This window comes from Staurois parvus, unplaced genomic scaffold, assembly GCF_062004578.1.
Source record: "Staurois parvus isolate SC_StPar_1 unplaced genomic scaffold, SC_StPar_1.0 ptg000165l, whole genome shotgun sequence".
NCBI lineage: Eukaryota > Metazoa > Chordata > Amphibia > Anura > Ranidae > Staurois > Staurois parvus.
Genome location: NW_028317961.1, coordinates 11,553,045 through 11,565,159, shown reverse-complemented (window position 1 = coordinate 11,565,159; position 12,115 = coordinate 11,553,045). Strand labels below are relative to the sequence as shown.

Sequence of the window (12,115 nt, the reverse complement as noted above, 5' to 3'; positions counted from 1 at the left end):
TAGTGAGTATACAGCTTGTATAACAGTGTAAGTTTGCTGTCCCCTCAAAATAACTCAACACAGTCTAAACCGCTGGCAACACAAGTGAGTACGCCCCTAAGTGAAAATGTCCAAATTGGGCCCAAAGGGTCAATATTTTGGGTGGCCACCATTATTTTCCAGCACTGCCTTAACCCTCTTGGGCATGGAGTTCACCAGAGCTTCACTGGTTGCCACTGAAGTCCTCTTTCACTCTTCCATGACGACATTACGGAGCTGGTAGATGTTAGAGACCTTGTTCTCCTCCACCTTCCGTTTGAGGATGCCTCATAGATCCTCAATAGGGTTTAGGTCTGAAAACATGCTTGGCCAGTCCATCACCTTTACCCTCAGCTTCTTTAACAAGGCAGTGGTTGTCTTGGAGGTGTGTTTGAGGTCTTTATCATGTTGGAATACTGCCATGTGGTCCAGTCTCCGAAGGAAGGGGATCATGCTCTGCTTCAGTATGTCACAGTACATGTTGGCATTCATGGTTCCCTCAATGGACTGTAGCTCCCCAGTGCCGGCAGCACTCATGCAGCCCCAGACCATGACACTCCGACAACTATGCTTGTTTGTAGGCAAGACTCACTTGTCTTTGTACTCCTCACCTGGTTGCTGCAACACACACTTGACACCATATGAACCAAATAAGTTTAACTTGGTCTCATCAGACCACAGGACATGGTTCCAGTAATCCATGTCCTTGGTCTGCTCGTCTTCAGCAAACGGTTTGCGGGCTTTTTTGTGCATCATCTTTAGAAGAGGCTTCCTTCTGGGATGACAGTCTTGCAGACCAATTTGATGCAGTGTCCGGCGTTTGGTCTGAGCACTGACAGGCTGACCCCCCACCTCTGCAGCAATGCTGGCAGCACTCACACGTCTATTTCCCAAAGACAACCTCTGGATATGACACTGAGCACGTGCACTCAACTCCTTTGGTCGACTATGGTGAGGCTTATTTTGAGTGGAACCTTTCCTGTTAAACTTCTGCATGGTCTTAGCCATCGTGCTGCAGCTCAATTTCAGGGTCTTGGCAATCATCTTATAGCCTAGGCCATCTTTATGTACAGCAACAATTCTTTTTTTCAGATCCTCAGAGAGTTCTTTGCCATGAGGTGCCATGCTGACCTTCCAGTGACCAGTATGAGAAAGTGAGAGCAATAACACCAAATTTAACACACCTGCTCCCCGTTCACACTTGAGACCTTGCAACACTAACGAGTCACATGACATTGGGGAGGGAAAATGGCTAATTGGGCCCAATTTGAACATTTTCACTTAGGGGTGTACTCACTTTTGTTGCCAGCGGTTTAGACATTAATGGCTGTGTGCTGAGTTATTTTGAGGGGACAGTAAATTTACTGTTAAACAAGCTGTACACTCACTACTTTACATTGTAGCAAAGTGTCATTTCTTCAGTGTTGTCACATAAAAATATAGAATAAAATATTTACAAAACTGTGATGGGTGGACTCACTTCTGTGAGATACTGATATATAAAGAAAAAAAAAAAGGGGGGGGGGGGGGTAGTATTTATAATATTTTTTATATCTATACACAAACCTTTTGCCTTTCATTTCTCTTTTAAACTGATTGGATTGTTTTATAAGGTGAGAGTTTACAATCACTTGAACTCTTAAGATGGGCTGAGGACCTTCATTTGCCTTGAGAAACAGTCCAAATAGAAGCCCTGAAATCATTCCGTATTTGGAATAGGGTAATGACCCCCTGAGAGAGGAGATGTTAACAGGAAGGAAGGAGTCGTCTGAAACTCAAGTTTGTAGCCCCTGGAAATGACACTCTGGACACAAACATCTGGGATTTTTTGGGACCAGAAAACTGAAAAACATTCTTTCCACTCCAGCAAATGGGGTACGAAGGTATGAAGTCAGACTTTGCTGGCTTGATGGTCTGCGTCTTCTGATTAAAATGTGTTCCAGACTCGGGAGCTTGAGGATTTAGATGGATAAAAGGAACACTTCCTAGTCGCAAGAGTCAAAAGTCTACCCAGAGGAGCCCAACTCTTCTGCTTTGAATAAGGAGAGTACACTTATCCCATGAACTTTTTAATGTACCTGTCTAAGGAAGTACCAAACAAACAGTCTCCCTCAAAGGACATCTGCTCAAGAAAAAAAAAATATTCAAAATAAGGGCAGTAAGGTGCTCCCAGTAGAACACTAGCAAAAAACAAAACAAAAAACTGACCCTTGCTGGATGTGGGAAAGATTATAAAGTGGATGTCACTGTGGCTTTTATTTATTTTTTTTCTCCAGTGTCCAATCACCTGAAGGTGGCTGTATTCAGTTGTCTTCCTGAAGTTTAATATGTATACTAAATAAGCTATAATGCAATGCAAAACTATTTACCACAAGTTTCTAGATTGTCTTGATTAGACCAGGTCTGCTTAATCTACCTCACAAAGCCCTTCTGGCACCATTAAAGGTTCATTATTCATAGCATTACATAATGTATAGGTAAACTGGAAGCTCTATTAGTACACCGTTTTGTACTGTATTTGCAAAGCAATGTGAAGTCCTTTTTATCAAGATTATCTTTAAATTTACTTGGTTTACTTTTTTCTTAACAGAAATATTCCAGGTAACCAACATATAAGCTAGCCGTTTCCTATATCAACCTAAACCTGACTAATCAATGGATGCTGTTGCCTTTAAGTAACAGAAACCATGTTACTTTATGAGTAGTTAATACGTTTTCACCAAGGTCACGTAATACAGATACAGCAGAGATAAACTCAAAGTTTCCTCTACTATATACTTTACAGGTAAAACTTCCTTCCTTAAAAACCCGTGAATGCCATCTGATGTCTCACAAAACAAAACAAATGAACAAAACTAGTGTTCTGTTACATCTGACTATATGTAAAGAAAAAAAAAGAAAAAGAAAACAAAAAACATATACACCGCAAGAAATGTATAGAGACAAGACATGATCGATAACATCTACATTTGACAGTCACCAGTAAAATGTTTTACTGAGGAAATTTGTTGCAGCATTAAACCAGCTTCCACGGTTCTCTTCCTTTGATGCTGGCCGAGTTAAAGCTTTCTCTACATCTTTCTGAGGACTTTCTTCTTCCGGTAAATAGTCTGGTAAGCATGAATTTGTTTCAACTGGAATACTTACACTGGGCATTGGGAGATACACCTATATAGAGAAACCATCACATCACCTGTTACCTAAAATGTAATTGCTCCACTACAAAAATTCAAAAGTTATAGGCACAAACAAATCAAGCATTTCCAGAAGTCATTGATTTGTTAAGTCTCAGGGTTTCTGCCCACACACAGGAACAGAAGTGCAAAAAAAGTCCAGTGAGATTTGTCCACAATTCTGCATCCATGTAACACGAGACATCTGCACTTCAATGCACAGAAAGCCTCAACAGTTAGATCTTCACTCCAGAACACACAACTCACACCCCAATATCCATGCTGTTAGATTTGCACTCTGGCACACAAAGCTTGCTATCCTATGTCTATGCCATCCATGGAACTTGCACTCCTGAACACAAAACTCCCCGATGTCCTTTTCACGAGTGATATCTGCATTTCAGCAAACACGCCTCTCCCTCCTCAGAATATATACCAGTAGTGTGATCTTCACCAGGCTGTGCAGTCAATTAACTAAAGTATTATTAAACCCAAAAGCAAAAACGTATTATTTTGCAACTTACCATTTCTAATTGTGATGGCTGTGTTCATTTTCTTTCTATTTTTATCTGGTGATCCAGCCCTCAAGTCTCCAGCAGAATGTATCCGTTACAGAGAGGAGACAAACCATTTACAGTTGTGGCCAAAATTATTCAACCCCCACTGAAATTGAGTGTTTTGGCCAGTTTGACATTGCTTTTGATCATTCAGTCATCTTGCTTACATTTACATTAAAGAGGCACTTGTAGGTCAGACAAATATAACATAACAGTTATAATGAAATAACCACAAATGTCTTTTCTGTGCTCACAGCATTATCAGTTTTATTCAACCCCCAAGTGACATTCAATCTTAGTACTTAGTACAGCATCCTTTTACAGTTATAACAGCTTTTAAATGTGAAGCATAGCTTGACACAAGTGTCTTGCAGCGATCTACGGGTATCTTCGCCCATTCTTCATGGGCAAAGGCCTCCAGTTCAGTCACATTCTTAGGCTTGCGCACTGCAACTGCTTTCTTTAAGTCCCACCAGAGGTTCTCAATCGGATTTAAGTCTGGTGACTGCGATGGCCACTCCAAAATGTTCCAGCCTTTCCTCTGCAACCATGCTCTAGTGGACTTGGAGGTATGCTTGGGATCATTGTCCTGTTGAAAGGTCCAACGTCTCCCAAGCCTCAGGTGTGTGACGGACTGCATCACGTTTCCATCCAATATCTCCTGGTACTGAAGAGAATTCATGGTACCTTGCACACGCTGAAGCTTCCCTGTACCTGCAGAAGCAAAACAGCCCCAAAGCATGATTGACCCTCCACCATGCTTCACAGTAGGCAAGGTGTTCTTTTCATCATAGGCCTTGTTCTTCCTCCTCCAAACATAGCGTTGATCCATGGGCCCAAACAGTTCTAATTTTGTTTCATCAGTCCACAGAACACTATCCCACAACTTTTGTGGTTTGTCCACATGGCTTTTGGCATACTGCAGTCGACTCTTCTTATTCTTTGGAGACAGCAAGGGGGTACGCCTGGGAGTTCTGGCACGGAGGCCTTCATTACGCAGTGTGCGTCTTATTGTCTGGGCTGAAACTTCTGTACCCACATCTGACAAATCTTTTCTCAGTTCCTCAGCAGTCACACGGGGACTTCTCTCCACTCTACGCTTCAGGTAGCGCACAGCAGTCGAAGTCAGCATCTTCTTTCTGCCACGACCAGGTAGCGTTTCAACAGTGCCCTTTGCCTTGAATTTGCGAATGATGCTTCCTAAGGTGTCTCTTGGTATGTTTAACATCTTTGCAATCTTCTTATAGCCATTGCCCTTCCTGTGAAGAGAAATCACCTCTTCTCTTGTCTTCCTGGACCATTCTCTTGCCTTCACCATGTTTGTAACCACACCAGTAAATGTCTAGAAGGAGCTGAGTATCACAGTCATTTTAAAGCTGCCTAATTGGTGCTTATTATGCTTGATTGCTGCTCGGTGACATCCACAGGTGTTTTCAATACCTGATGGAAAGCACCTGTATGAACCTCTGTTCTTCAGAGTGGTAGTCTTTAAGGGGTTGAATAATTGTGGCAATGAAGAAACCACATAAGAACCATTTACTACTGTATTACATAAACAATTGATGTCATTTTAGTTGCATTTGGGTAGTTACAACGTCCTTGTAGGATTTGATTCTGAATACAATTCCAAATGTACACTATAGTCCCTAAACCCCTTTACAGCATTGGGGGTTGAATAATTTTGGCCACAACTGTACCACTGACAGGGGTACTTACAATGATCAGCTTTTATTTACTTAAACCTTTACTCCGTCCCGCCCCCACCCCTTTCTCCAAAAAAACAAAAACTTTGCTGTAACTGCTTATAAAGTATTAGTTGGAATTTGGCTTACATTTGTTAGTGTATTTAAATCTGCGAGTCCATCTAACACCTCCCACTCCCAGACTGACAATGCTGCAAAAGGTGCCACCTGTGTGGATCCATCCAGGCACTTTAATATAGGAGGGATGGGGTGTTACTGGCCAGATCACCAAGTGAAAACAGATGGGAAAAAAAAGCCTAAAAAAAGAAATCGAATGCAGCCACCACATCTAATGACTGGCAAGCTGCAATATATACAATTTTTGGTTTGGGTCTAATACCACTTTAACGCCTTCCCACCCAGCCTATAGAAAATGGGGGCTGGGCAGGACATTTGCTGTTCTGGATAGATATCATGTGATATCCTCCCCAGACCGCTCCTCAGGCTGTGCTGCAGTGCAGTGTCACCCACTGTGTCGACCAGACTTATCAGATGACAGATCAGTGTGCCGGCCCACTGCAGATACTATGTGATCACTGTGACCAATCAATTACATGACAATTGTACACAATGGATGTCGTTCATTCATGCCAACTATTGTGTACTTGTGTTGATCTCTGGTCACATGGTACAGACAGGGCCAATCGCAGCCCATCTGTAACATATGATTAGCTGAGGCCAAATCAGCTATTCACAATAGTAAATACTGAATGAATCAATTTCATTCAGAAAAAATGGTTGTTTAGAACAGTGAAATTTCACTATTATAAGCAATCATAGTGTGTAAAAAAGAAAAAAAAATCCTGATCACCTCCCCAGAGTAGTACAGTGTTACTATGGTAACACTATTGCTTTGGTCACAGTATGAAAAAAATAAAATTAAAAAAAAAAAAAAGTTATTTTATCCTGGCATTTTTGGTCCTCAAGAAATTATATAAGCAGTCAGTACATCAGGATTGATAAATTTTTCATTATATATATATATATACACACACACATACACTACATAAACACACACATACCTCATACTTTGATAGTTTGTGGACTAGCTTTCCTGCAGACTAAAATACACTTTATTCTAATTTTTTTACCAAAGAAATGTAGCAGTATGCATTTTGGCCTAAATTTATGCAGAATTATTTATTTATGTGCAAAACTTTAAACCGGAAATTAAGAAAAAAAATGTTTTATGTTTATTTAGCAAAAAATAAAAAACCCAGTGGTAATTAAATACCACCAAAAGAAAGCTCCATTTGTGTAAAAAAAAAAAAAATACATATATAAAATGTTCATATGGGTACAGTGTTGCACGAGCACACAGTTGTCAAAGTGTGACTGTGCTGAAAACTAAAAATTGGCCTGGGCAGAAAGGGGATGAACGTGTCTGGTATTGAAATGATTAAAGTATATCTATAGCAAAATCTATTTTGTGTAGTTTTTGATAAAGTGGTTAGGGGTTATAACCACCATTAGGTTTTTAACGCTTTCGTATCCCTGCTACCCACTGTATTAGTACTGGTCACCACTTTAATTGGGTCTGAAAGGAAGGAGGGGTAGGTTTCCATTCAATTCCTGTTGTTTCTACAGTACAATACTAAGAAAAATGGACTTTAAATAATTTCCTACTCTGTCTAAAATGTAAAGAGTCAGCTTTTATATATTATTAAATATAATATACACACATATTTAGGACATACATTAAGCTTTAATGTGTTAAGCAGTCGCTCACTCCATGCTCACAAGCCATTGGCTCCTGCTGCTGTCAGTCAAACCCAGTGAGTAAAGTCAGGGGCAGAGCCAAGCTGCGCTGTGTGTATGTCAATGGATGCACACACCCCAGATCAAGCGCGCACATTTAACCACATAGCAAGTGCTTGTATGGGGGCTGACACAGAAGAAGGGGAGCCAAGATCGCCGGTGGGTGACCCCAGAAGAGGAGGTTTTGGGATTTAAAAAAGAAAAAAAAATGCCTTTACGGTTATCACCAAAAGTGAAAGCAGATTTAAACAGAACAAATACAGAGGGTGAAGCTCCATAAATGTGGACACAGACAGGAATAAAATTAACGGACAAGTGTTTCAATCCCTTTCCACCCTATCCAAAAAAAAAAAAAGTTTTGCATTTAGTTATACTATAATCAAATGTTTTTTAAAAACTTTTACATATGTAAGCAAAGTCCAAGACATGTCCTGTAACTTTGCTAAAACGTAGACTGTGCTCAGCTGAAACATTGGTAGCAGTCAGTCAATCTGTTTATGTTGTTTGCACTTGAAAAGTCCTAAAATTACACTTACACACACACTCTGAGATTTCACATATATAAAGTGATATTCATTATCATTACAAACCATACCTCATTGCCGGATTCATTCTTTATCACTTGCTCTGCCTTCAGCACTTTGGTTTCTGCAATGGCTGAGGTTAAACACTGTAAAAAAACAAAATTAAAACCGTTGCCTTTCATAATTTTTTTTTTTTACAACAGTCAAGCTATGTTTTATTTAAAAAACAGAACAAGGGTTCATGGACAGCATATAGTGGCAGTAAACCGCAAAACCCCCCCCCAAAAAAACCCCAAAAAAACACCAAACATCTTCTCCCCGCAAGTTAAGAGAATGTGCTAGTATACATCGAATACTAGCACATTATGAAAGACTTACCTGAAAAAGCCCTCCAGCGGAGCACGGCCTTGGCTCCCCGGGGCTTCCATCTTCACCCAGCCTTCCTCCCGGGTTCATGGCCATTTCACTGGCCGTGCCGCGATTATGGCACACACATGCGTGAGAGCCTCGGCTGCAGCATGGCTCTGCGTATGCTTCAAGTAGAAGAAACACCGATTCAGGTGGGGCGACAGGATCCTATCCAACACCCACAGAGCTGCACGCCCAGCTTGCCTCCGAAGACAACAGGAAATCAGAAAAAATTTGGCTGCACACTCCGTTAAAACGTGTGGATTTATTGAAGCATAGAATAAAAATCAATATTACAATATATGAGCACACCGGCGATCTGATAACTTGGAAAATAGTTGACGCATTTCACACTCCATAGCACTTATTTATCACCGGCACTGCTAAAGTATATATCACCTAAACTGTACATGGTTTAGGAGATATTTACTGTACCTATAGGTAAGCCTTACCTATAGATGCAAGAGGGAAAAAAAAAAAAAAAAAAAAAAAAAAGGACTACCACTTTACAAAAAAAAGAAAAAAAAAATCTAAATTTACTGACTTCACTGAGCTGGTCTTCACAGTTCACATCAATGAGCTAGTCTTCACTGTTTGACCTTACAATCAGGATCCACCCAGATGTCTGGATCGGCAGCTGGCTCAGCCTTTCAGCAAACTGCTGTGAGCCTGAGCCAGCTGCTCCCACGCCCTCCACAGCCCAGCACTACAGTGAGTGCTGATGGGGCAGAGCAGAGAGCAAGAGACTAACAGTCACCGGTTCTCTGCTCACTGAAGACTGAGTGAGTTTGAACAACTTTACAGATTGCGATAGATGTTAAACTAACCAGGATAGTCCCCTTGGCTGCTCTTTATGTTTCTCTAACGTCTTTGTTTTTCACTTCTTTATTTCCATCTCTCCCGTGATTTATTATTTTATGCTGTGTTCTATATCAATAATTGTCTCTGCCATTTACCAACTTACTTATGTATTTTAAGTGTATTTTATTGACAGGCAATGCTATGTTTTTTTCCCCCAGTAGGTGGAGTGTCTGGATCTGCCATGATGCCAAAGTCAACCCAGTGCATGTGGGCTGTCTGCCACCATGGCGGCCTTCTTTGCAGTACCGCTGCCTATGCTCTATCCCAGGTTGAGGCTTGGCCCCTTTGTGCGGTCTGGGCCTCGCTCTGGCACTGGGCTGGCGGCAGCGCACCGTCATCCCCCCTCTAGGGGCAGGTTCACACCGCGTGCCACATCTGCCGGGGGTTATGCCAGAGAGCCGGGTTTAGTCCCTCATGTAGTCCCAAACTGTGTGGGCTCCTGATTGGCTGCACTCCAATCCTCCCTGGGCCAGATTGGCCATCTTTTGATCCCTACTTAGACTATATAAGGCTGGCTTACCTTACCATCATTGCTGTGCTGCACATGGACGCACCATCCTGCCTTCCCATATACCCTTGTGTGTGTATATACACGTTTTACAAGAAACTACTGCTTTTTAATGTAAGTTCCTTTTAACATCATTAGATATAATTAAGCCCCAGGTGACCGACTCATATAGATTTACACAGATACTATTAAATTCCACAGCATAGATGGGGTTCCTATTCTTGGCTCCTTATGGTGACCCCAGTGGCATTGGCGGACAGCAGTGTACCCAGACATCAGTTCTCAGCACTTCTGCATTACCTTTATTTTTCTAATCTCGAAAACGCATTGAATGTATAACTAGCAAACTGATCATGTACAGTATTGTGCAAGTAATCTCTTGTAACCACACTTGCTGAATATAACTGCCATTTTAATGAGTTATGTACCAATAAATTATTGTGTTTTTTTGGAAAAATGTTGGTCTTTGATATCTTGGCTCATTGATCAGTGCTGCCCTTTAAAGTCCCACCACTAGGGGGAAATAATTTTTTTCTCATATATATTGATGAAGATTGAGAACTGAGAGATCAGCAATGTTTGATCACTCAGTTCTCAGTTTTAGAAGCAGTGGGGTAAGTATAAAGGTTTGTGAAATCCTGCAGCTGGTGATATTCTGGCAACAAAGACTCACACCTGTGATCCTGAAGGCCAAGCATTTGATACAACCTTTAAAAGGCTCATCTTTATATAAAAAAAAATAAAAATATATATATATAATAATAATAATAAATGCACATATTTGCAAGAAAGAAAATTTGCAACTAATTTCTGTTGTTGCAGGAACCTGAAAAGCATTGCACCATGCAAACAATGGATCGCAGATGCAATGTCAGGCTCCTGCAAACACTTTCTGGCTCACACCTATGCGTTTTTTTTATGCTTTTTGCAGAAACTAACTAGTCCATTTAACATTGTTTCCTATGGAACACATTCACATCCGCTTTCTGCTGTGTTTTTGGAAAGGGTCAGTAGCTTTTTTCCCACAGCAGATTGCAACACGCATAGGTTTGAACCAAGCCTTAAGTTAGAAAGCTGGAGGAAGTGTCAATAAACTAATAGTGCGCTGATTAACAGGGGTGGGGATTGCTTAGAAACAAGTTACATGCTACACCCTAAATTTGGGTGTAAAATGTTCCTAAAAGGTGAACTTAGCCTTTGAGGGCCAGGTCACACTACATTTGTTTCAGTGTGCTTTTATTCTGCATCCACACGCATCCAAACGCAAAGAAAGTAGGTTTAATGGTTGTCAATGTCATAGTTCACATCAGTGCTTGCAGTTCCAGTGCGTTCTGGATGCAGAAAAAAAAAAATTAGAACATGCTGCATTTTTCCTGCACAGAACTGTACTGTAAAACGCACATGTTCCTTTTTAAACTGAGGAAAAAGAGGGGAAAAACTGGAACGCATCAAAAGTGCACGAGAACGTGCCAAAAATGTGTCAAAAACACACATGCAGAAACGCATCTGGAATGCATCTGGAATGCATCTGGACTGCATTTTTATAGTGTGAACCGACTCTAAAACTGACAAATAAGCACACCTCACTTAAGATTCTTAGGAAATCTTAACATTTCTGAACAAATAACCTTCCTTTCAGAAATCTTTTAAAACATACAAATTGACTACAGGTATGGGGAACAGAAGCCAGAGAATGGAATGGAATCTCTGCTACAGCCATGTTATCCTGATCTGATTGCTCAGAAGGAGAGGGATCATCCTCAACTACCACATCCTCCTTACGTAATGTGTATCTTAAAGGCGAAATCGAAGACTGATTCAGGAGGGGAGGTTGAAGGGGACACAGCTGTGCCCCCTTCTATCTATGGCCAGAAATTCTGCCCATGAAATCTGAGATTGTGGCAGAAAATTCCTTTATGGCTAGGAAAGAGGAAGCTGGTGTGGCAGACAGGAAAGAAGAAAGTCAAGAGCCAACTGATCGTAAAACTGCAGTAGGAATCTTCATAGTAGAATCAGTTTGGTGGAACATAGATAGAAAGTCTGAGAGAAACCTCCATAAAAAGAAAGTAAGCTTCTATCAGTAGAAAAAAATAAGAGGTCCATCACCTAAGTTTTTTGCTAGTGTCCTTAGGTCCTAAGGACACTAGCAAAAAACTGAGGCTAGCTGTGAGTGGGAGTAGTTAAATAGGGGGGTGTCCCTGCAGCCTTCTTTTTTTGCCAGTGTCCAATCACCTGAAGGCAGCAGCATAAAACCCAGATGTAATGATTAAAAAGCCTCATTGTCTATCGATGAGAAATAATTGTTTTCTATGTGTCCCAGTGTTGATGTGTGCAAATCAAGGCATATATATACAGATAGTGTGAATAAGCCCTTTAGATCTGGGTTGCTAAGACCTGGTATAACGAAGGTAGACGTCTGTTAAATTAAATGTATCCACTATTGTAATGTGTAGTCACATGTCTAAATGTGAAAGCTGAGTGGTGCAAGACTGCACAACTAGCATTACCACAGCAAGTTGAATTTTGATGTAATTTGTGCAATTAGCCTGAATGTCCATATCTTCCA

The 12,115-nt window shown here is 40.9% G+C and overlaps 1 protein-coding gene across 1 annotated transcript in view; it reads right to left on the bottom strand.

Annotated features, from left to right (window-relative positions):
* Positions 1-1,492: 1,492 nt before the first annotated feature.
* Positions 1,493-12,115, bottom strand: part of LOC149462889 (armadillo repeat-containing protein 1-like) — a 38,809-nt gene continuing 28,186 nt past the window's right edge. The window contains exons 5-6 of the mRNA XM_089676308.1: positions 7,844-7,918; positions 1,493-3,186 (exon numbers count right to left, since the gene is read on the bottom strand). Of these exons, the coding sequence (XP_089532434.1) occupies positions 2,995-3,186; positions 7,844-7,918 (267 nt within the window). The 3' untranslated portion in view covers positions 1,493-2,994. The remainder of the gene's footprint in view (positions 3,187-7,843; positions 7,919-12,115) is intronic.